At 44.3% G+C, this 25,699-nt stretch overlaps 1 protein-coding gene across 1 annotated transcript in view; it reads left to right on the top strand.

Annotated features, from left to right (window-relative positions):
- The first annotated feature begins 5,301 nt into the window (after window positions 1-5,301).
- Window positions 5,302-25,699, top strand: part of TTC39C (tetratricopeptide repeat domain 39C) — a 102,858-nt gene continuing 82,460 nt past the window's right edge. Inside the window, exon 1 of the mRNA XM_036098143.2 lies at window positions 5,302-5,599. Coding sequence (XP_035954036.1) covers window positions 5,433-5,599 — 167 coding nt within the window. The 5' untranslated portion in view covers window positions 5,302-5,432. The remainder of the gene's footprint in view (window positions 5,600-25,699) is intronic.

Raw genomic sequence — 25,699 nt, 5'->3', positions numbered from 1 at the left:
ACAAGGTAAAGTTACATGGAGGGAAGGAAAATAATTTTTTTAGATAAAAACGGAAATTCCAGATCAAAATGTATCATAGTGGCAAGATAAGTTTGATTTTTTTTTAAAGATTCTATTTATTTGAGAGAGAGAGAGAGAGAGAGAGAGAGCATGCGAGCATGAGCCGGGGGAGGGGCAGAGGAGAAGCAGACTCAGTGTGGGGCTCGATCCCAGGACTCCAGGATCATGACCTGAGCCAAAGGCAGACGCTTAAACGACTGAGCCACCCAGGCATGCCACTAGGTTTGGTTTTAGATACGCCAGAAGAAAATCCACCAGTGTACTAAACGAAACCTCCTTTCGACACCTTTCCCTGTCCTCTTCCATAGGCCCAGAGCCCATTTGCTTCCCACCCCCGGGACTCAGCAGACCCAGACCTTGAAACCAGGGATAACCTCTTCCTTTTCAGAGCAGCAATCAGTGGACAGAGAAGTCATGGGCATTCACCAGAGGCTGAAAAATGTGCAAATCATGAGAAGGTACTAAGGGAGAGGGAGACTTGATTATTTCTGTAAGGAGCAGGGAGGGTGGTAGATCTAGGGAGCAGCAATTGTCAGTGAAAAGCAAGGAGGCAGGTTAAAGGCAAGGGATGCAGAAACGTAAAGGAACGGGAAGGGAGAAAGAGAAGGAAAGAGAGAACCTCTGTGAAGACCGAGAGAGGAGCTGAGCTCCCACTCAAACACATCGTAATCCAGGACTTGGGCAGGAGACCTCACTGCTTGACTTACTTACCCGGGGGGGGGGGGGGGTGGGGGTGGTGGTGGGTGGGTTAAGCCACTGGAGGAAGGACATGATGTCTTCCCCAGTCGTGCCTCCAAATCTATACAGCAGCAGAACAATGCTCTCACCTCTAGTAAATACCTGCTTAAACCTATATTATGTCCATTGGGTATTCGGTTTGGGGAAAAGCAGATGAAAAGGCATCCAGTCTGAAGGGGATAGTTTCCTGCTTCATGGTCACCACTGTGGTCTGCAGGGCAGTGGGAGTGACTGTTGGAGGCATCCACCCTGCTGGAGAAACAGCCAGGTGGATCCCCTTGGGTCCACCACGTGCTTCTCTCCTTAGAGGCCAGAGAAAAGGAAGGAACCTGCTTTACAGTTTTACATGTCAACCCTTGACTTGATGTGCTTTTTAATTAAAAGCAGTTAACTCAATCTTCTCTCACCTCCAGTAGAGTGACAGGGCTGAGTTTGATAGCAAAGCTAGCATACCATGAAAATGCAGTAACATTAATTTCCCAGCTCTCCTCCATTTTAGAGTTCCAGACATTCTGGGAACCTATATTTATTTCAACTGGTGGTGCAGGTTTACAGAAAGATACATCAAGGCATGGTTACTAGTATTCCTAAAAAATGTTAATATGACCTAAGCACATACAAGACTTCTTAAGGTAGTATATTCTCTAAATGCATTTAAAACAATTCCAAAAACTCAAAACATGTTTAGGAAGACAAGAGTAGGGAATGTTGCTAGTTGTCCCTCTGACATCCATTTCCTACATTCCTTTTCTTAGTGGGCCTAGAATTTCCCAGTGGTGGAATTGGTTTCACTGCCCAATTCCTGGAGCAGGCTCTGATTGGCTTAATCCAGTCATAATAAACCACCTCCTTCTAACCACATTGATTGGTTTAAGAATGAGCACATGGGGGTACCTGGGTGGTTCAGTTGGTAGAGCATTGGACTCTTGATTTTGGCTTAGGTCATGATTTCAGGGTCCTGGAATGCAGCTCCTTATCGGGCTCCGTGCTCAGCTGGGAGTCTCCTTCTCTCCATCTCCCTCTTCCCCTGCCCCCTGCTCTCTCTCTCTCCCTCCCTCAAATAAATAAATCTTAAAAAAAAAAAAAAAATTGAGCACCCTGAAAGCCAATGAGATTCAGTTAGGGGATTTTGGGTTAAGCGTTGAAAATGTAATGCCCTGCTACTGGATGTGAAAAAGCAAGCAGGTAGCCCCGGGAAACTTCCAGCTTTTTGGGTACTAGGACAGAAGGGCCTACAAATAGACCCACCAAGCACGGTGGTAGAAAGGTGGAGAAATTGGGTCCAAGTCACAGTTTTGCAGCCCTGGCCCAGCCTCCTTTTGGGAAATCCCCTTTATGAACCAATAAATTTGCTTTTCTGGGCCATTTGGGTCAGATTTTTCTGTTACTTGCCATCAAGACGTCTTAACTTACAAAAAATCTACCGTGTAAAAAGTAAGACACATCTAAAACTTTTCACAAATAATTTAGACTTGGAGTTTCATTTTCACAATGAAATCTCATGAAGAACCACAAAATACTGACAATACCCACAAGAAGTATGTAGAAAGGAAATCATTTTTTTCCTCCATTTGAGAGCTTTTCCTCTTCCTCTCCCTCCCTCTCCTTTGCTCCTTCCTCCTGCCAAAGGGAACACTGGGTAAATCCTATTAGGCTGAGCCAAGTGCACTGAAGACTGCCTTTAGTGCAACAAACGGGTGCTGAGAATCTTACCATTTCAAGTGTATGGCATCCTAACATGTTGGTAATCTAAATTTTCCTTCCTTTTGTAGGTAATACACACTATGACCTCTTAAACATCCATCATTATGTGCCATTGTTACCTAGTGAAGAAAACACGAGCAGCGTTCATTCCCTGCCTGCCAGGTGTAAACGCTGGGCAGGTGTCAGTGACAACCACAGCTGTTACAGATCTAATTCCTGGGTCATGTATTGCCTCGCTTCCGGGTTGTGAGCCCCGTTCTGAATCCTCTTTGTATCCCTCGTTGCAGAGCAAATATTTGAAAATGTCCATTCAAGATGCTGCTGCTAATCTAATTGTGGCATTTGGTTAGATCCAATTTGGCACATATCTGGTGTAAATTACATGGCGGAGTTATTCTCTATCCATATCACCTATTATGGGGTGTTGGGCAGTTGCACTGGATCTTGCCCCAATTGCTCAACAGCTAAATTTCACTAAGTCTGTATAACCATTTGTACTAGGTTTCTGAGACAGATTGCTTTGATTTTGCTCATCCCCCACCCCCCATTCTGAGATGCTGGGTCCCAGATCCAACTTGTTAATGCCCACGGGGCCATCAACTCCTTGATGGACATGGAGAACTGGGCTTGGCTGCTTTCTCCAGGTGGGGGAGAACAGGTTATCTGCTAGGTTTGGTATTGCCCTCTTGGCTTCTCTCCCTTGTTGACTGGATTGTTTCAGGATTAGGGGGTAGATGTTTCCACAGATCCAAAGTTCAGGCAGCTTATAAGTACTGGGCATGTTGTCAGCTCTGGTTACCACTGGGGATGTGTGACCAGGGAACACTCTGTCAAGAGCCCCATGGTCAGTACAGTACCTAAGACGTGTGTTAGATGGCCCAGTAAAAGATACAGACACACACATAGATGTATTAAAGAACACATGGGCACTTCTGTCACTCAGGATCCGGCACTCGGTGCTGGCTTCAAAGAACTTAGAACCCTTAACACCCATTCTCACAATTAACAATGTTCAGACCGCAAGGCAATGTGACTTATCTCTTGCTCAATGTCCTAAAAACAAAGGTTACAGCCTATGAATGCCATATAGATCTGTGGCACTGCTGATATTGGAATCTTTTTATTATTATTATTATTATGTTTGAATCTAACACTATTTTACATCCAAAAGTACTTGGATAAAAAACCTGGCAAACCTATCCTTTCAGATCACATGAACGCAGTGACTCCTGTATTTTTGTACAAAGCATTGTTTCCCAGAGGTGAGAATCATCCATTTTCTTCTTTTGATGTTCCAATTTGTGGCTCCAGATGTACTCAAGAATTAGCATGGTGCTCTGACAAAAGACAGCTAAGGAATGACAGCAATTCACATATTTTAAGTATATGAATGTTGGAAATACTCTGGGTTTAGATATTCTTGCAAGGGATGGCACAAATCACAAATAAGTGATAGCAACTTGTATGATGAAATAAAAATATTTTTGAAGTATTTTCTGTGCTAATTTATCATATTGACCTCATTATAATGCTGGATGTGAATGGGTGAATCTCTAAACCCGAATATCGCTTTAATTTTTTAAAAGTTTCAGTTGTAAATGCTTCAGCAGAGCCATTTCTCCAAACTGAAATTAATAAACCACACTATAAGAACGACAATGACTTAAGAAAGGTGGTCCGATTTGACATTAAGAACATAATCTTGATTGTCACAACATATTTAGTGATTTTGCTAAAATAAAGGTGAAAAATAGAAATTTCTGGAAAAACATAAACATTACTTGTGAATTGTCTCCATAATATTACCCACGCAGACATTACCAGCCCATCATTAGAACAGTCAGACATATGCAATAATGACTGAGTTCTGTCATCTTTGATATTTTACTGATATTCGGTCATATAATAAACCAGAGCTTTATACTTATTTTTTGTTTCATTGGTATGAAAGTATAATTGTCAGGGTAATAATAGAAAACACTTGAAGAGCTTAATTTATAAACTTTAAATATTTAGGTATTTGCCACATTAGCCTCCATTTGTCCTCTTGCCCCATCGGGCAAAAATGTTGGTGGCGGCCAGAAAGGGTGCGTACCAGGATCCAGGATCCTCCCGGCTCTATTCCTCAGCCCGGGGCTCCCGGCAGCTGGCCGGCAGGTACCCTCGGGCCCCGCCCCCGCCTCCCACCTCCTCGGGGATTGGCTACCTTGGGCTAGGGGGGCGGCCCCAAGGTCGGGACAAAGTTGGGGGTCGCGGGCGCCGCCGGCTCCAGGTTTCAGGCGCTACACACTAGGGTAGAGTGCGCCGAGTGCGGCCAGGTGGTCTCCAGCCGTGCGCTCTCGCTGCGTCCCAGGCGCAGTTCCCCGTCCCCCTTTCAAGCCCGCTTGCTTCCCCGCGACCTCCAGGTCCGGCTCTTTTGGAGGAAAGAGTCAAAGTCCGGGCCTCAGTGCCTCGCGAGTGTCCGAGCAGCCTCGGCGCGCTGGCCCAGGGCGGCGGGGCGAGGGGTGCGGGGTGGGGACCCGGGCCGGTAGGGACCCGGGCGGCGCGCGGAGGCTGCAGGAAGCAGGGGCGGCGGCCGCTCGGGCCCTGGCTCGGCGGGGTGAGAGACACCCGGAAACGGATTCCACTTGGGTGCCCGCGCGAGGGGAGCGTCTCGGAGGGAGCGGGAGGAGCAGGCGGGCGGGCGGCTGCTGAGTAATTCCCGCGGCGGCGGGAGGTGGCGGCCTGGGCGCTCACGTCCCCCGCCGCGCTGCAGCCGGCCCGGCTCCTCCCCCCGGCCCGCCCCGGCCCGCCCAGCCGCGCGCCGCCCCTCCCCCGCCCCGCTCGGCTGCGCGCCGCTCCGGGCAGGTAGAGCCGGGCTGCGGGCGCGCCGGGGCCGCAGCAGCTGTCGCCCCACCTCGCCTCGGCCCTGCGCACAGCCTCGCGCGCCCATGGCGGGCTCGGAGCAGCAGCGGCCGCGGCGGCAGGACGACGGAGACTCGACCGTGGCGGCGGCGGCGGCGGCACCCCTGCAGGACGCGGAGCTGGCCCTGGCTGGCATCAACATGCTGCTCAACAACGGCTTCAGGGAGTCGGACCAGCTTTTCAAACAATACAGGTGACTGACGCGCCTGCTCCCCCGCCCGGGCCACGCGCCCCTCCGGGCTGGCTCACGCGCCGCGATCTGCCGCGGGCCCCAGAAGCCTCCTCCCCCTCCCGTGGGTCACTAATCCCCGGCCCCGGTGCCCAGGTCGCCACCCTCGGCCTGCGCTGCAACCGGCGCTTCTGCGCCTTTGTCACATCGCCCCCTTCCACCCCCGTTCCGTTGTCCTTTCGCCCCGCGGGACCCGCCACCCGTCCTCCCCGCGCTCCCGCAGTCTCCCGTCACTTTCTCGCCCCCCCACTCCCCCGAGAGGGGCGCCCAGTGCTTGTCCGCTTCGCTCTCACGGGTCCCGAGCCCGTTGGTTTTGGGACCTGGGACCGGATGCGATGGGAGGCAGCTGGGAGCCTCAGACTCTCAGTGCTGTGCCCGAGCCCCTTTGTGACACAGAGCACGCCAGCTGCATCGTGCCCTTTTCTTGTGCCTCGCATTACTTTGCATCGTTGTGCGTTCCAAACGCTTTTCTTGTTTGAAAACACATATGCGTAATTGCCTGCTAGTGCGGGAATGAGAAAGAAAACTCAACCGAACTCGGCTTGCTCACCTCTCTCTGCCTGTCTTCTAGACCTCAGTCCTCAAAATGAGTTCCTAATGCCTTTCAAGCGAGTGTACTTATTATGGACTTCTCTAACTTGAAGAAGAAAATGGAGGGATTGTAAATATATGTAAGGGTGGAAAGGAGAACACGTGTGCTCAGTTAGTTGCTTTTTAAAAATTCGTCTTCTAAAAAATGAATCAAAAGAACTGAAACCCGTTATCGTTCTTCTGTGAGTGGGAGGAGCCTTCAGTTTCACTGGGGACCAGAAGCATCTGCTTTCTGGTTTAGGAAACAAGTTTGTGATTTGCCCTTCCGTGTTGAGTCTCAAGGATGTTGATTAGCAACTTCCCTGTAGATGTTTAAGGGACAGATGCTTCACACTTTTTCAGACCTGGGTGGTTTGGTAGGAATGAAGGGACCGTTGTGCATCCGTGATTATGAGCCATGGTCTGTAAGGAAATGAGAGGAGGGATAGGGGAGGTAGAGACAGATGCGTTTCGTTTTCTGACTTCAAAGATTGGTGGTTCTACGGTTGGAGCTTTCACTTTTTAATGGCAAAGCAAATATCTCACAACTATGAACTCTTCACTAAAGACCGTTTACTCTTAAGTCAGTTTTTTGTTTAAAAAAAAAAACAAAACCAAAGTGGAAACATCTTAGCTTTACTCGGGCCATTTTATTTTTAAAGGCTACCAGGCTGATTTCAGTCTGAGAATGTACTTCATGAAAAAACCACATGTGAGTGTTTGGTACAGTGCTCTGATTTTTTTTTTTTTTTTTTAAGATTACCAGTTGTGTTGTATGAGAGAGAAGGCTGGAGAAAACCTGAGTCAAATTTACTCTTTGACTCAAGATACTGTGCTTGCCTATTTCAATACTTCTTGCTTTTGAAATGTTATCTTACTTGTTTTAACATTTTTTTCTAAACTGCTTTCATGTACTTAAATAGCACCTTGTTTCTGTATATTGAAAGCATGAAATAAGGCAGAAATACTGTTATCTAGACTATTTCATGTGCCGTTAAAAGAAGGCAGATTATGAGTGATAGAGTTATTTTCTCAGAGAAACTGATGCACCTAAAAAGGAGTTTCTCTGTGGGTGAGTGTGTTGAGGGTAGAGGAGGGGGAGGTGTCCAGGGAGGATTTACAGTATAGACAGGAGCTGTCTTTGTGTGTGTGTGTGTGTGTGTGTGTGTGTGTGTGTGTGTTTGAGACTCATTTTATTTTAGAGCGGACAGGCAGGGGGAGGGGCAGAGGGAGAAGGAAAGAAGCAGACTCCCCACTGAGCCAGGGCACCCAAGACACAGGGCTCAGTCCCACAACCCTGAGATCATAGCCTGAGTTGAAATCAAGAGTTCCCCACTCAACCGACTGAGCCCCCCCACAGGCGCCCCTACTTGTGTTTTGAAATAAAAGATGAAACAAACTATTGTAGTATCTGTTTTCTGCCAGGCACAGTGCTGGCATATTCTCGCTTATATTCTTATATTCTCACTATTCTGGTGACAACAAAAGGGTGAGCTGTATTTTTATCATGACAATTTTATCATGAGGGGCTTGAGTCTCTGTGTTTAGCTTGGACCAGGACACAAGCGCAGTGGTTCTAAATCAGGGCTCTTTTCATTATCTCATTCTGCTGCCTCACTAAAATTATTATACAGTTGACCCTTGGCCAACATGGGTTTGAACTGCATGGATCTACTTCCACATGTATTTTTTAATAGTACTGTAAATGTATTTTTGCGTCCTTGTGTTTTTGGTTTTTTTTTTTAAGATTTTCTTTGTCAGAGAGCATAAGCAGGGAGAGCGGCCGGCAGAGGGAGAAGCAGGCTCCACGCTGAGCAGGGAGCCTGATGTGGGGCTCGATCCCAGGACCTCTGGGATCATGACCTGAGCCGAAGGCAGACGCTTAACCGACTGAGCCACCCAGGCGTCCCTTCCTTGTGATTTTCTTAAGAATTTTTCCTCTAGTTTCCTTTATTATAGGAATACAGTATGTAATACAACAAACAAAATACTATCAATAAGGCTTCTGGTCAACAGTTTGCTACTAGCAGTTAAGTTTTTGGGGAGTCAAAACTTATATATGGTTGGTGCCCCTGACCCTCACACTGTTCAAGGGTCAACTGTATTTTGTGATTTGCCTTCTGATCTTATTATCTAGTAATTTAAACTTTTTAAAGGTGTAGACAGTGGTAGCATTATGCCGTGAGCTTTCCCTTGATCCCTCTAATTTGTCCATGATGTGGGATGGCCTTGCATTCTTGCCACCTCCCAATGTGCTGCTGATCCATATTTTGGCAAACATACTTGTGTAGATGTGTGGTTGTGGACCAGAATCCCGTAACCAGGGTTACAGTTGTAGTTTTGCCACTTTTTGTAGCTGCTGACTTTGGTTACTCAAAATTTGCTTCCTCGCTTATAAAATGGGAGTAGTGTACATCATAATGTGGTTGTTAGGATTAAAAGAAATAATCCATGGTAGCTGGCACAATGTAAGCCCTCAGTAAACGCTAGCTAGCTTTATACTTGATGCCTTCCGCACTATTGTGCTTTCTTCTTGATGGCATAGTTTGAGTAGAAGGAAGAAACATCCTGTGTGCAGGTAGCTTTTATATATATATATATATATATTTTTTTTAAAGATTTATTTATTTGACAGACACAGCAAGAGAGGGAACACAAGCAGAGGGGTGGGAGAGGGAGAAGCAGGCCTCCCATGGAGCAGGGAGCCCGATGAGGGGCTCGATCCCAGGACCCTGGGATCATGACCTGAGCCGAAGGCAGGCGCTTAACGACTGAGCCACCCAGGCGCCCTGCAGGTAGCTTTTATATTTAAGGTTAGCCTCACAGAGGGTGTATGAAAGATTTAGATCCTCTTATGTATTGGGAAATGTGTCTTCTGTTCCAGAGTTGAATGGTCTGCTGGAAAACTTAGTGACTTTATTATAAGTACTCCAGAACACCTCTACTCTGTTTATGGAAGAGAAAGCTATTTGGTTTTCTCCTTTCTTAGGATTGTTTTGCCACAGAAGACCATCCTTTCCCTACTAGTAAACCTTCCAGAAGCTTATCCTCATAGTTTAACAAAAGAAACATATTTTGCATCTAGTGTAACAATAACATCTTTATTAAAGCAAGAAGATCATTTTCTCATGCCACCTTACTAGCATGATAAGTTTCATGGACAGCTATGGAATGAGGAGAAATGGTTACTTCATAGAAACCTATCAGAAGGCCATTCTGAATTAATGGAAAGCCTGGATTGTGTAATTTAGATATGACATATAGGAATTAGAAATATATGCACAGTGGAGTCTTTCTTTTGAGCTGTAAGAGGCTCCTTAGTTGGGATTTTCAGAATATAACTCACTTCTATTATAACTGTAGTAATAATGTAACAAGGTGCCCTATTCTTGGTGCTGAGACCCCATCATGCACTTGGGGATGTGTTCCCAGAGGTTGAGACAGATGGATGCTGCTGTGGGGGCATTCTGCTTTGAGCCTGAGGACACAACTTTGCACCTTCATGAGACTGACTACCCGAAATCAAATTCCTATTGTTGGCCTTTGGGCTTCGTGATCTAATGCAGCTGAGCTCACTCCCCCTCTGCGCGTCCCTCCCCCCCGACTCTTAACTGATGTTCACGTGTGTGACGGAGACTCAGAGATTTAGGTACTCAGACACACGATAAAATAGGGGCTAGTTACGTGCACAAGGAACAGGCCCTAGATTTTAGGTGTTGTGGTGTAGGTAGTTGACAGCGGTGTGGCGAATGGGAGATGTGCCCAGGGCGTGCTCTGACCTATGGGAGTGGAGAGCAGCTGGAGTGTAACTCAGCGGGAAGGAAACTTTAGTGGAGGAAATGCTGTCTGAGCATCATGGTGGGGGGGGGGGCGTTGGCAGGGGGTGGAAATGGGTGAGCACAGCAAGCTGATCAATGTGATTAGGTTGTCCCGTTGGTTGGCTGATTCCGCACTTGGCATTTTCGCGGATCACTGGTCAGTCTGCATTTCCTGTGAGTCAGTGCAGCTTTTCAGGGTTACTTTGCTGCTGGTCATCCAGTCAACTCATTTTGTATGACCACCGTGTTCCTCACCGTGGCCCTCACGGCCATAATTGACTCTTGGCGCCTTTTTCTCTTTTTGGCTTGTGATATTACTTTTTTAATTGGAGAACTATCCGGAGAGGTGAAGCACATTAAGCTAGGAGGAAGACAGGAGACATCTGGAGTTCTTGGCCAGAATGAAATTTGTTGTTCTTCTTTCCCGGACTGGACATTTATCTCCCTCCTCTCCTTGGTGCCACCATCATCTCCTCCTGCTTTAACTCCTTGTGTTCTTTCTGACCTTAAAATATCTGCAGTTCTTCCCCTGCCAACACTACCACCAATTTTTGGCTGTAGGTGTTATTAAAAAGTCATATTAAAAAACCATTGTCCTCTAAAACAAGAAGCATATAGTGGTTATAAAGAATGTTCATTGAGGATAAATATGCACAAATAAATATGGATTTGCTATAGAACTAGTAAATAGTTGGTGTTATGGATTGTTTTTCTTTTCTATTTTAAATTGTAAAAGTGGCAAAAATTTATTAACAAAAGGCAAGAAAAATTCATGGTAGGTAATATGTTTAGGTTTCAAATGCAAGTATGGATCCTAAATTATTTAACACAATTTATGGTACATATGACAAGGCCTTATTACCTGTGTCTTATTTGTGAGCATGTTGATTACAAGCCAGTCTTGTCATAGAGGTGGCTCAATATAATCCAGGGATTGTAAACGGTGGCCTACGGGCCAAATCTGGCCAGCTGTCGGTTTTTGTAAATAAAGTTTTATTGGGACATAGGCACTCTTGCTTGATTATGTCTTTTCTGTGGCTGTTGCACAATACAGCAACAGTAATGAATAGCTGAGAGACCATGTGGCCTACAAAGCCTAAAATATTTACTCTCTGGTCCTTTACAGAAAAAAAAATTACTGGCCCCTGGTACAAACCAGAGTTCTGTCTGGAAAAACTCAAAAGGCCTGTGCACAAGACCTGGGCCAGTAGGTGCCTGAGCCTCTTTGCCGAAAGCTGTGGCAGGTACTTTAGAGGACGGGAAGAGCTTGTAGGACACCTGTGTTTTCTCTATGATCTGGCTGTTCCCAGACAGCAGCATGCCTGTGTCTTGCTGCTGGAGTTTATGGAAAGTCCATAGATGCAGAAATGGAAGAAAAGGAGAAGCGATGAAAAGCAGAAATGGTGTAGGGGAACTGGCAGTAAAGACAGGAAACTCCTCTGTTGCCTTTTTCTATCCTTCTCAACTTAGGGCCGCGTTTGTTTAAAAAAGAAAAAAAAAAGGCTCATATATTTTTTTTCCCCAATTATTGTGCTTTCTGGAAAGGTCACGATTGAATATTCATTAAAGATTCATTTTGTTTAATCGAGATTCTTAAAAATGCAACTGCCTGTAGACTAATGGGAGAGTTTATGTATAGGAAATTAACAGGAAAAAAATGAATATACTGCAGGTGTGTGTGTGTGTGTGTGTGTGTGTGCGCGCATGTGCATGCACCCAAAAGCACACAAAGTTAGAGATGTGAACCCTTAAAGAATCTGTGTGCTCTGAGTCCTGCGTGCTGCATTAACAAGTTCTGGAAGATTGCCTGCGTCACTACCCTAGTTAGAGGACTTGTACTGGGTGAAGTGAAGGTTTGGCGAAGGTAAGAAAACACAAAGGAAGAGAGCAAGAATACTGAAGTGTAGAACACTTCCTGTTCTAGTTACATGAAACCACTTGGAGATCCCCAAACACATCATCATATCTCAGGGGCCTAGACCTTTTTGCTCAGGTTGTTTTAGCTCCATTTTTTGCACCCCAGGCTCTTTTGCCAGGGTCACTCTCCTCCTTCCCCAGCAACAGCAGTGGGGCTTTCGAAAGGCTAATGCTGAGAAGGGCTTGAGAAGAGTATAAACGAGGTACAGAAAGTAGATGGCTGTGCAGCAAAGAATTTTCCTGTTATTTCAAAACTGCCTAGTGCCAGGGCTGCGGTTGGGGGGGGGACTCAACTCTGTCTTATACCTTTTCCACCACTTACTCTATTCCCCGAATTCTTAGTAAACTTTCAACCCATACATAGGTCCAATTTGAGATTGAATTGCCTTTGTGGGCAAGCCTGGGAACATAGTCACCACTGAAAGCCTTTTTTAATGGGGGAAATGCATTCCAGTTTTGGGTCAGTGACTTTGCCTGCATGTCTGGTTTTTGTTTTTTTTCTTCTTTTATTGAGATGTCATTGACATAGATGTTAGTTGCAGGTACGCAACCTAAATGATTCGCATCTGTTGTGAAATAATCACTACAATAAGTCTAGTTGATATCCCTCACCATACATAGTTACAAAAACATATTTTTGTATAAAACTATCCATAAATTTGCTGCAAGTCCTGACTTCTTGGCAACTGATTTGGAGATTGAAATAGGGGCTTTTATTTTTTCATGTGTGAGGGTGGATGATGATTTGCTGTCTCAGTCCTTTTCCTCAGCTGGGGTTGCTTTCTCCATCTCTTCCTTCTTGCTCAAGGATTTCAGAACACAAGAAATATATATATATACACAACAGGTAGTTACTCCTGTCTTACAGGAAGATGATCTGTTATTATGGGGAGAACCCCTACACAGTGTCTGTCCCCTCCCCACTCGTCATGCTGGGGTATTTTGTATCAGCTAACTTGTTCTGACTTATCCAAGGTGGTAGGAGGCCTCAGTGGCCCTGCAGGCTCTTTCTGTCCTTTTCTCCAGCACTGGTGATGTCTGCACGTTGTTTACATGGCTGCCTGTCTGTATGAGCAAGCTGAGATTGTAGAGATAGGTGGACTTCCTGATCAGGGGTTCCTGGCTTTCCTGAGGTCGCTGGAGTAGCGTGAGGTCCAAGAGGTCTTAGGGGCATATCAGCACCCCTTTATTTGCCAGTTGGCAAGTATAGCCCAGGGGCAGTGTCCTTTAGGAGCTCTGAAAGCTTGATTATTCATCCCCGCTCCCCGTACTGATGTGCACCAGGCATCTCTCTTGACCCATGGAGGTGCTCCCGCATGCCCCCTGAATTGACGCTCTGCTTCTCAGAACTCCTGTCTGGGCTTTCAGCCTCTTCCCTTTGGTGCATCCAGGCTGCCCAGTGCTTAGTGTGGGGCAGTGGGGAGCAAAGCTGCCACTGAGCACATGCTAGTCCTGACAGGTGCCATCAAAGGGAATGCGGAGTGCTCTGATGAAGTCTGCTGCTTCTGAAGTGGCCACGGGTCTCAGCTGTGCCTGGCCCCAGCAGTGGCAGCTCTGGGGGTCACAGTCCTTTGAGTGCGCTGTCCCCTGCTCCGTGTTGTGTGTGGTTGAGAGGCGGCCTACCCTAACTGGCCAGTCTTTTTGGTCTTTTATCAGTCCACCTGCAAGGCTCTGGGCTACCCCTGGGTGGTGGTGGCATGACATGTGCTGGTGTTATTTGCCTCTGTGGCTTGAGAAGGCAGAAATCTAGCTTCCCTACTCCAAAATCCCTGTCCTGAATTTCAGGAAGGAACTGTCTTTGGAAGAACTTGGTGGCTGGGAAGGGAAACTTTCTAGAGCAGGGGCTCTCAACTGTATCAGATCTCATGCCTTCTTTTTATAAAAAATTTGTCATTCCCCTCCTATGATCCTAAAATAAATTCATAGGTGACATAACCTGCTCACAAAAAGTCTAAAGGTCCATATTATAAGGGAGAAGTAAAAAGAAATTTATAAAAAAACTACATATGTTTCAAAATATAAATGCTCACTATGCCTTCATCAGGTGATAAAGTAGCTAGGTGCTGGCATGTGTGTGTAATGAATACATTTGGATTTAAGAAAAGATCAGAACCTATTCCAAAGTAGAAAAATGAGAGAGTAGGCGCACTTTGTAATAAAAGAAGTAACAGACCAGACTTCTCTATGTTAAGAGAAAGTGGGGAAATACCTTCATTTGAGATAGGGATAATATGCCAAGGCCAAACACTGTTGAAGTCGATCAAATGAGGAAGGGTGACATTTTTGCAATGAGCCAGGCTGCCTGTGTCAGGGTAGCATTGGAATAATTAGTTTCCTGCATTAGGACCTGGGATGTGTGCTGACAACGTGTCTTAGGAAATAGGTCTCCCATCTTTAAATCCCTCACCAAGCCAAGTACTTTGGAGACCAAAACCTTTAACAGAAGTCTAGGATTAGAGGATGAATTTAAAAAGCTTACAGGGAAGTTGGGGTGGGGGTGATGGGCATCCCCTGAGGACAGTATCAGTAGGATAGAAAAATGAAGATAAAACCCCAAATCGTTTCTGTATGTGGTCTTTGTGATAAATCTCAGTGTGTGACAAATTCTCAATATAGGATGGCAAAAATGAAATATATTAATGAAAATAGCTGGTATCCGGGATTTCCTGGCTCTTCAGAAGCGTTTGGCTTCGTGTGCTTACAGGAGCGTTCGGCATCCCTGCTGCATTTCGGGCTGCGGTAGCTGCACACGCGGGCTGGGGTAGCTGTCGCGGGCTGGCAGGCCCAGTGCCACACGCAGTGCTGCTGCTGGTGACATAATTCTCTAAAATTGTGAACGAATCTCAGTAAAGGGTATATTTAAACAGTGCTGGCATGACTTTGTACTTCTTGTGCCGATGGAAGTAGGGTTCAGAAGTCGTGCAGGACATGGCACTATGCAGGACTCTCCCGCATTGCCGGCCGCCTCACGTCCACGGCCCCTTGCACTCCTGTCATCGCGGCATCCCCAGATGGCCCCGCGGATTTCCAGAACCCCTCCATGGAGAGGCACTGAGCTCGGGGCGGGGGGGGGCGTAAGGCTCAAGACAAGGTTTGGGCTCTGCAGCTGGAATCCTGGGACTGCCGGGAGCAGCACAGGGGTGACAGCAGGAGAGGGGCTGCCCAGGCTGATAGGGCTGCCGCTGGAGGGGTGTGGTGAAGGCGGGGCCTCCATTGCCTCTGCGACCACGGGCACCAGGGCAGAGCCCAGGGGTGGGGTTCCTCCACTGCTGGGCCCCTGGGGTGACTGCTCCTACACACCGGCTTTTCCAGCTCACTCGCACATGCACACGCACACACACACGCCTGTTTCTAGGGCCCAGAGAGCTCCAGGAATGGATCTTAGCACTGGTTCTTCTGTCTCTCACCATGTGGGTATGCAGAACCCCAGGAACCCCTTAACGGTGGGGCCAGCTTGCAGGACCTGTGTCTTTCCAGCCTCAGGTAACTTTATTTCAGAGCCCTACTCTCTCTGCCCTGTCCCCAACCAGGTCTTCCTAACGGTAAATCTCCAGGTCTAAACCGGCTCGTGGTTCACATCCTTCCCAGGAAGTGAGCAGGCTTTTTGCTAAGTAGGTCACATACACACAGGCCAAATCCCCAGGAGTCAGGATGCAGTTACCCCAAAGTTTCATAACCAAGGAAACCATAAAAGTGGTTCTTCTAAAGTGGGAGGAAATACGGCAGAATGCTTCATGACGATTTTCTGTCCCATTGTACTTAGAAGCAGCGAGTAGGAAACACCCACACATACCATTTAGTGGTATGCCATTTAGATAGGGTGCCTCGATACACAGATGAAGAGTTCTCCCTGGTCCCACCCTCAACCATGACGTCAGCTGCATCCCATAATACATTTTGGTTCAACCTCTTCGTACGTGCTTGATCGCACCCTCCTGTTCCTCGCTGGGCTTGGCTTGGGGAAACCAGGAGTCCGGGCATGATGCGTCTGTCTCCGAGCCCCGACAGTTCACGGCATAATCTGCTGCCTTTCCTGCTTCAGCCTTCTTGCCGTCGAGATTGAGGCCTTGTGCCTTGGCATTGTGCTTTCGTGCCTCTGCAGCAGCCCTCCAGGTTTTACTTCATGTAGATTATTCATCCATAAAGTAACCGTCACCAGATAAACAGATTTTTAAACGTTTGTATCATTTTCTCTTTATCGCAAGTAAAAATTGTGCTATCATAACAGGCCAGGAAATGAGGGAAAATGGTGTTTTGTATCTGAATCCAAGTTTAATTTGCTAAATAACTGAGATTCAGGTTTTGAGAAACAATTGGATTAAACTAAGCTCATGCTGCATGACCTCTTTAGGATTGTTCCCGGTATAATGAGTCACTGTCAAGCCTTCAAGTGGTTCCCCCCCCCCCATTCTGAGCAGTGAATTGCAAAATCTCAAGTTATGTATTGTCGGTTGAATTCTGGTGCAACAAAAGACTTTACCTTTGCATCTTGTAAATCATGCTTGCCCTCTTCTTTATGTCTATAAGAAACAGGTTGAATTCACCTGCATACTTGTGACTCTTGAACTGTTCAAGGCGAGAATGGGGCTGCTTTTTTGTAGCCCTGCAGTTGTTGGAGTAATTGGGTTTCTCCCTTTCCTCCACATTTTAGCAAAGTCTGTGTCAGTTTAATTGCCCGGGAAAGTTTTGTTTCTATCTGGAATGCCATTTGCTTCAGCTGTCAACCACGTAGATCCAAATGGTTTTCGGACTGATGATTGACGAGACACTCGTTACTTTGAATTATCAAAATTACACATTGAGCTAGGAATTATTCCTCTTGAAGTAGCACAGAAAAAAAAAGGGCCATGGGAGAGGGGAAATGGCTGTCTAAAGTCGTTTAGCCAAGTGTCAAGACCAGTCATGTTGGAATTCTTAGAGATTATTGTTCTGGTGACATTGCTATTATAAAAATGGCAAGAAATAAGAGAATGGTTTGTGTGTTTCTCTGTAGCCCTTGTGTGGTATCTCAGATGTGGGCTTGGCTGATAACAGAGAGCAGTTGCGTCTAACTTGAAACTGTGAGCTTTTCTCTTAATAGAAGAATGTTGAGTTTTATCTGGGTAAAATAAAACCAGACCTCATCGGACAGCTTTCTGTGCAAGCCTAAATTTATAGTTAAGGATGCTTAGGAATGATGAAGAAAACACAAATGAAATTTTCTTCACCTATGGCTCTACTACAAACTGAAGGAAAACATAGGTGCCTTGGTGAGAGGCCCACACTTCCATATAAAGTTCAGAGTTGTGTACTAAGAACTATTTACTAAAACTTTTTTATGAAAAATAAGTCTCTAGTTTCACTTTGAACTGTCTCTTAACTGTATGTAAAATAGTATTTGAACTGCTTGTATGAACAGCTGAGTGTGTTTAATCTTCAATTAAAGTATTCATGCAGTTTGTAGATTATTGCCGCACATAATGAAGGGACCGTATTATGACTTAAAGATGAGAAAATAAAACATGTTAAGCAATTTTGTTACTTTAAAAATAACCCCTGTTGAAGGATTGGTTGGAAAGGCTTTTTAGGTAATTGATAAAATGTGTCTGGGTGATTTCTATTGGTAGAGCATGGAGATGATTGAGTTATTTATTTGAAATAGAGAAGGGATTAATGCTAATGAGTTAGGAAGATATTTGATACACATTAATGACAGAATTAGGAAAACTAAGAAAAGTTGACTTTATTTAGCCTGAAGAGTTATTTTCAGAATGTATCAGTAACTCTAAATGAGCTTCAGGCCTTGAGCAATAAATGAATATGAATTAGCAAGGCTAGAGAGGAATTGGAATAAAGTTAGACATATTACAATCTTGTAATCATACAGGTCTTGGTCTATGCATTACTACCGTGCAGGCAAAGAGCGACAGTGAATGGTAATCAAGTGTTAATCAGTCAATGGTAATCAAGTGGGTAATCAATGCTTACTGTTAATGTGCACTGAGTCCTGTGCATTTCTTCCTTAATCCCAATTCTCTCCCTGGCCCTGAGGATAAGTAGTAGTGTTATCACTTTGCATGTGACAACTTGAAGGCTTACAGAACCCAAGTTAAAAAGATTGTGAGTGGAAGATGGTGGGCCCATCCCCAGAGTATGCTATTTCCTTGCTTCCTCCAGAAGAAACGGTCTTGTTCTGTTTAGCATTACCCAGCACTATTGCAGGTCCCTTGTTTAGTTTGATGGTCTCCTGCACATTCGGCCTTCTGGTGCTCCCAGGCTCGGCGTATGGCACCGCTTGAAACAAGGTTATGCATGCCAGAAGTCTAGGAGGCCCTCTTGACACCTCCCTCTTACTCACCTTCTAGTCTGAGTGTCTCCATTCACTTCTCTTCATCCCCCCTCCACCACCACCTAGTTAGTCCAAGCCATCTCTGACTTAGATCACTAGTAGCCCAGCTGTCTTCATTATATCCCCTGTTCCTCTTCCACCCCCACCATGGTGGTTTTTCAGTGTGTGAGTCTAACTATGTTGCCTCTGAAAAATGGTCCCCCAAAAGAATACGCAGGTCTTATTAAGGAGGGCATGTGATGTAATGAGCCCTGGTTATTATATAAGACTAATGAATCACTGACCTCTACCTTTGAAACCAATAATACGTTATATGTTAATTAACTGAATTTAAATTTAAAAAAGAAAAAAAAAATACCCATGTCTGAATCCCTGGAACCTCGGAGTGTTACCTTATCTAGCAGCCTCCAAGAAAAAGTCTTTGCAGGTGTGATGAAGTTAAAGATTTAAGATGGGAAGATCATCCAGGTGGATCTCCGGTCCACCCAGATTACATCGGTGCACTCACGCATATCCTTGTAAGAGGGAGGCAAGGGGAGATTTTACATGCAGAAGGTGGAATGAAAACGGAGCAGAGAGAAAAATTTGGAGATGCAGGTCTTAAGATTGGAGTTGGTGGCTGCCCTAAGCCCAGGAATGCAGCTGTCACCAGAAACTGGAGTAGTCAGGGAATGGATTCTCTCCCCTAAAGCCTCTGGGGCGGGGAGGGTGCAGCCCTGCCACCAGCTTAGTTCAGCCCAGTGGAACTGAGCTCAGGCTTCTGGCCTCCAGAACTGGGAGAGAGAAATTCTTTTTAAGCCACCAAGTTTGTGGTGATTTGTTACAGCAACCCCAGGAAACTAGTACAGCCTACCACTACCCTCAGGATTAGGACCAGAACCTCTGACAGGAACCCTCTGGTGTGGCTTGGCTCTGTGTGATTTGTCCCTTGACCATCTACAAACTTATCTTTTTATTTTCTTATATTTTAAAATAATTTCATTGTGTTCCTTATAGGCTATAGCTGTACAAAGCCAAGGAAGCTCATACTGTAAAGTAGACTCGTAGCTCCTTTTTTCATATGACGCTTTATATAAAAATGGAAAAGTAAAATAGCTTTAAATTGACAGTGATTTTGGTCTTAAGCTTTAGAATCTATATTAACCTTCATTTAAAGTATCAGTACTTTGGCCAGTTGTATCCTCTTACAGCCTTCTCTTACATTGTTGCGCTCTTTCCTTACTCTTTGACCTTTAACCACCATAGTCCTCTTTCAGATTCTCAGAGTTTCTCTAGGAATCCTGTTCCTTTCCTCTGGTCTTCTTATCTCGGCTTGTAATTATACAGTTAGCATTTGCCTTGCTTGGTTCTGATATGCGTGGGTTTCAGCTACCAGAGTTGAGTTAAAGAAGACCAGGTAGCAGGGTTCACGTTTCGGTTACGCCTGTGTTTGAACCCTGAGTGGAGGTGTTTGCAAGCTGCTAGGTGCGCAGCCCGCCAGTCACCACAGGTGTGACAGACACACGTCATGATCAGTGACTGCGTCACTTCTCTCAGAGTCTGCCTCTGATTGGTCACCGTGCTTCTCTTTGGCTCCCACACAGACCACAAAGCGTGTCCTTGTGTGGACTCTTTGTCTCATAACGATAAACCCACGGGACATTTTACTAAAATGGATAACCAGAAGAGGGAATTGGCCAACAAAGATGAAAGGGCAACAAAAAGTGGTAATGTTGGAGTTGAGAAGTGAATCAAGCACAAATGGAACTATAGAAGGAAAAGCTAATGTGAGAATGTCCCAGCCACCTTTCAAGAGATGATAAAAAAAAAAAAAAGATGACACGTGCAGCCATGGGTGCCTAGTGAAGGCATTCTTTTTTTTTTTTTTTAAGATTTTATTTATTTATTAGAGATAGAGCATGAGCTATAAGGAGGGACAAAGAGGGAGAGGGAGAAGCTGAGCAGAGAGCCTGACAAGGAGCTTATCCCAGGACCCTGGGATCATGACCTGAGCTGAAGGCAGATGCTTAACCAGCTGAGCCACCCAGGCGCCCCTGGTGAAGGCGTTCTTATCGACATAAAGGAGGAAAGTGATGTAAGGAAAAAGATGATGTCCCAGAGTTGGTGATGCAGGCAAAAAATTTCACATTAAAGGCCAGGTATTTCACAACATAGACTAAAATGTTGGACGTTGATTCACACTTAGTAAGAAGTATAACAGTTCATCAAGGCAAAGCAGAAATGCTCGATGTGCATCATAAGTTACATGACAAGAAGGCAAGTGCTGTTCAGATATTCTCGATAGGTTTTTACAAAGAAGTAATTTATAGCCTATTAAATGAGTTTTACTGTTTTTTTCATTTCTGTATATATTTGTAACTGACAAAATATTTAAAATTATTCTTTAATTCTAAAACAGGAAAAAATACCATTTTCACCATCTTTAAGTGTACAGCTTAGTGGTATTAAGTACAATTACATTGTACAACTGTAACCACAGTCCGTCTCCACAACATTTTTCATCTTCTAAACTGAAACTCTATATCCACTGAACACTAACTCCCTGTTCCTTTCTCCCCTCGCCCCTGGCACCCACCATTCTACTTCTTGTCTCCCTGAATTTGACTACTCTAGGTACCTTGTATAAATGGAATCATACAGTATTTGTCCTTCTGTGACTGGCTTATTTCACTTAGCATAATATCCTCAAGGGTCCTCCATGTTGCAGCATCAGAATTTCCTTACTTTTTAAGGCTGAATAATATTCTGTTGTATGTATGTACTACATCTTGTATATACATATGTCTTATGTATGTACCACATTTTGTGTATCCATTCATCCATTGATGGACACTTGGGCTGCCTCTACCTTTTGATTATCGTGAATGATGCTGCTAAAATATGGGCGTACAGACGTCCATTTGAGGTCCTAATTTGTTCTTTAGGGTATGCACCCAGAAGTAGAATTTCTGGATCATATGATAATTCTATTTCTAGGAGCTACCATGCTGTTTTTCATGGTGGCTGCACCATTTTACATCCCTACCAACAGTGCCCAAGGACTCTAATTTTCTCTGCATCTTTGCCAACGTTTGTTCTTTCTTTTTTTCGTAATAGCCATCTTAATGGGTGTAAGGTGGTATCTCATTATAGCTTGGATTTGCATTTCCCTAATGATTCTGATGTTGAGCTTCTTTTCAAGTGCTGTTGGTCACTTGTGCAACTTTGGAGAAATATCTATTCAAGTCCTTTGCCCGTTTTTAATCCAGCTGTTTGGTTTTCTTGTTGAATTATAGGAATTCTTTATATATTCAGGATGTTAATCCTTATCAGCTATGATTTGCGCATATTTTCTCCTAATCAGTGGGTCACGGTTGTCTTTTCACTCTGTTGATAGTGGCCTTTGATGGAGGAATGTTTAATTTTGGCATAGTCCAGTTTATTTTTTCTTTATAATCATCTGTGCTTTTGCTGTCCATCCCAAAATCCTTGCTAAATCTAATGACATGAAGCTTTTCCCAATGTTTTTCTTCTAAGAGTTTTATAGTTTTAGCTCTTAAACTTATGTCCATTTTGAGTTAATTTTTGTGTATGGTGTAAGGTAAGCCATTCAACTACTTTTTTTTTTTTTTTTTGCATGTGGATATCTAGTTTTTCCCAGTACTGATTCTTGAAAAGACTCTTTTCTGATTGAATGATCTTGTCATCCCTGTTGAAAATCATTTGACCATATATGGGAGGGTTTATCTCTGGGCTGTTTTATTCCATCGGTCTATATGTCTGTCATTGTGCCGGTACCATGCTGTTTTGATTACTGTAGCTTTGTAGTAAGTTTTGGAATCAGAAATGTGAGACCTCCAACTTTATTCTTTTTCAAGATCATTTTGGCTATTCAGGATCCACTGATTTTTCCTTATGAATTTCAGGATGGATTTTTCTATTCGAAAAACATCATTGGGATTTTAATAGAGATTCCATTGAATCTGTAGATAGCTTTGGGTAGTATTGACATCTTAGCAATATAATCCATGACACAGGGCACCTTTCCATTAATTGGTGTCTTCAGTTTCTTTCAGATTGTTCTGTAGGTTTTAGTATGTAAGTCCTGACCTCCTTGGTTAAGTTTATTCCTAAATATTTTATTCTTTTTGATGCCATAGTAAATGGAATTATTTTTGTAATTTCCTTTCCAGATTGTTCATTGTTAGTATATAGAAATGCAACTGAATTTTATGTGTTGATTTGGTATTCTGATACTTTGCAGAATTTGTTTGTTATAACATTTTTGTGGTATTTTGGGGATTTTCTACACATAAGATCATGTCATATGTGACTAGAGATAATTTCACTTATCCCTATTTTGGATGCCTTCTGGTACTATGTTGAATATGTTGTTCAGTCTTTAACCACTGAATAGTATTTGTGGTAAATATTCATTTTGATAAAAAAAACTTAAAGGTCACAGCACAATCGTAATTTTTCACAGTTATTAAGATAATTTTGCATGGTTTCAGCTTGCATGGTCCTTTTTGGGATCCTGCATGAGCATGTGAAGCAAGTCCCTAGCATCATGCTTCCCTCTGTTTGACCATGCTCCTTGGGATGGAAGAACATTGTGTGATTTGCTCACGATTGCATCCCCAGCACCTAGCCTAATGTCTGGCATGTAGTAGGTGCTTAGTCACTAAATGCTGTGTGAATGATCCTTATTTTCAAACATGAGTTTCACTGGGGTCCTGTCTTTCAAATGTGTGGCTGCTTTGTGGTAGATCTGTGTGGGCTATTGCAAAGGAGTGTTGCAGGGTCTACTAGGAGCTAAAGTCTCTCACTAGGTGAATTAGGTAAGACTCTCTCACTAGGAGAATAAGATATATTAGATAAGAATGGATTTCTTTCACTTAATGCTCACATTTATCAGACATTGTGTGTCGGGTTCATGGATTATTGTAACACTTTGGTGTTACCCATTTAGCACTCAGACACGGTACATGATTTTTGAAATACAAAATTCGGTACAAATGTATGGTTGGTAGTAAAGTGTAGTTGGTGGCAGGGTTGCTTTGTGAAGTGCTTCAAGGAGGTCATGAAGGGACTACGGCATTTTGTGGTGCTGTGCAGCTGTGGAAGGCAGGCATCATGGGTCAGGTTAAGAGAAAAGACATTCAACTTCTTTTCATTCCTCAGGCTACATAGAGAGACTTCCCTGCAGGTGGGGCCTCACTCGAGGCCAGTAAAAATACAACAAAGAAGCAGCACTTGCCATACTGCATATCCATGTCCTCTGCATAGTCAAAAGCACATCTAGTGATGACATTTAGCTTTTATAATTCAACGCCAGGTTCTATAGAAGGGTAATGTTTGCATAAAACAAATCTTCATTATTTTCATTAATAAATCAGACGTTTATTGAACACCCACTGTGTTCAAATCATGGTAGGTGCTAGGGAGGAGACGAAGGTGCATAATACCCATTCTCTGCCCTGAAAGAAGTACCAATCTGGTGAGGAAGATCCATCCATACAGCAGCTGATTTTAAATGAAGTCTCATCATGAAACTAGAAATGAGAACAGATACATTAGGCGGCACGGGCTGTCATACCACAGACTGGTGGCATAAACAATAGAAATTTTCTCGCTGTTCTGGAGGCTGGAAGTTCAGGAGCAGGGTGTATGGTCAGGTTCTGGTTAGGGCTCTCTTGCCGGCCTGCAGATGGACCACCTTCTCACTCTGTCCTGGCATGGTCTGCTCTCTGAGGACATGTGGAGAGTGAGATCCCTCTCTCTTACAAGGTCACCAGTTTTATCAGATTAGGACCCTACCCTCATGACCTCATTTAGCCTTAATTACCTTCTAAAAGCCCTGTCTCCAAATACAGTCACAGTGTGACGGGTCCATAGTAACAGGGACACCAATCCTTATGGAGGACTTACAGTGAACCAGGCACTACGCTGTGTGTTCTAATTCAGTCATCCCTACGGTCCTGTGAGATAGATGCTGCCATTTCCCCCTCTTTTACAGATGAGGAAACTGAGGCTCAGAAGGATTGGTTTTCAAGCCCGCTCAGTTGGCAGAGTAGAGTTTGAACCCAGGGCCCTGGAATTAGGAAAGTGTCAGGGGAGGTGCCTTGAGGATAAGGAGTGAAGTAGCCTGGGGCACTTGGATGAGGAGTAGCCTCTGACTCCACACATTTCATGTGCAGGGACACGCTGCTCCCTAGCCACACACACAGACGTGTATTATAAGCAGTGATAGAGGTTGATGCCAGTAAAGTAGGTGGAACCATGGAAATTTAGCCTTGCCTTTTGGGCAGTAGGGAGCCATTGATGGTTTTTGAGCAGAAGAGTGACAAGATTTTGTTTTAGAAAATTAATTCTGGGGGCAAGGTATACACTAAATCTGGAGGTCAGAAAACAAGTGAGGTAGCAGTTGCCGTAGACCATGTGGGGGCTGCCAGGATAGTGACAATACAGGTAAGAGGTTTTAGGAGGTATAAGCAATGGGACTGTCTTGCTTTGGTTTGTTTTTTGGTTGTTGAGAACACTGAGAATGTTTGGGGTCATTAGCTAGATGGTGCTGCCATTGAGAGAGTAGGAATACAGAAAGAGGAACACCTTGGAAAGATTAAGTAATATGAGTTTCTTTACCAATTTGGCATAAATTGGGAAATGTTACACCAAGTGTTTTAACTCTCTTGGGAAAGAAATGTATGTGGTATTGAATATTGAAAAAGGACTTGAAGTAGCTAGTTGACTGTATTGGAGGCCTCTTACCCACCATGATTGGACTACTACTGATTATGCAATTTGGGATTATAAAAATGGAAAAACATAGAGTAAACATTTTGTTCTGACTTCCGATGTAAGGCCAGGGCCTTTCCTTTGTGAGTTGGCTCTGGATTTTCAAATTGGCTTTCTTGCCTAAACCATACCTCTAATGCATTCCTGTGATTTTCAATATTAGGGGCTTTAAGAGCCAGACACTGAGGCCAAAGCGGTCTGGGTGGAAGCTCCTTAGTTTTACAAATTGATTGTTCTCTCACACTCATTAATCCAAGAGGAACCTTTATAGTTATCTGCCTTCATCAGTCTTTTCAAAACATTTAATTATTTTTCATCCACGTAATACTTTTTTCGTGCCATTATTTTATCTATTTACATGGTAAACAATGAATTATATAGTTGTAGTAATAAAATCAGTAGGCACAAATGTGTTTGGGAACAGTCACCAGCGAATCTCAGTAGGCATGGGAGAAGAGCCTGCTAGGTTGAGTGTTCAGTAGGCGAAGGACATCCATGTTTCTCCCTCTGATATCGGTTAATCTGGAGATTTAGGTGAGTGGATATTGGTTGAGTTTCTACTGTGGTGTGTATTTTGTGTGCACTTATGCATAGAAAACAATAATTTTAGACATCAGTTTGAAATGATAGCACCATATTTTTCTGGGCTACATT

This window comes from Halichoerus grypus, chromosome 13, assembly GCF_964656455.1.
Source record: "Halichoerus grypus chromosome 13, mHalGry1.hap1.1, whole genome shotgun sequence".
Lineage (NCBI taxonomy): Eukaryota > Metazoa > Chordata > Mammalia > Carnivora > Phocidae > Halichoerus > Halichoerus grypus.
The sequence above is the reverse complement of the archived record's forward strand: the minus strand, read 5'-3'. Positions and strand labels throughout refer to the sequence as shown.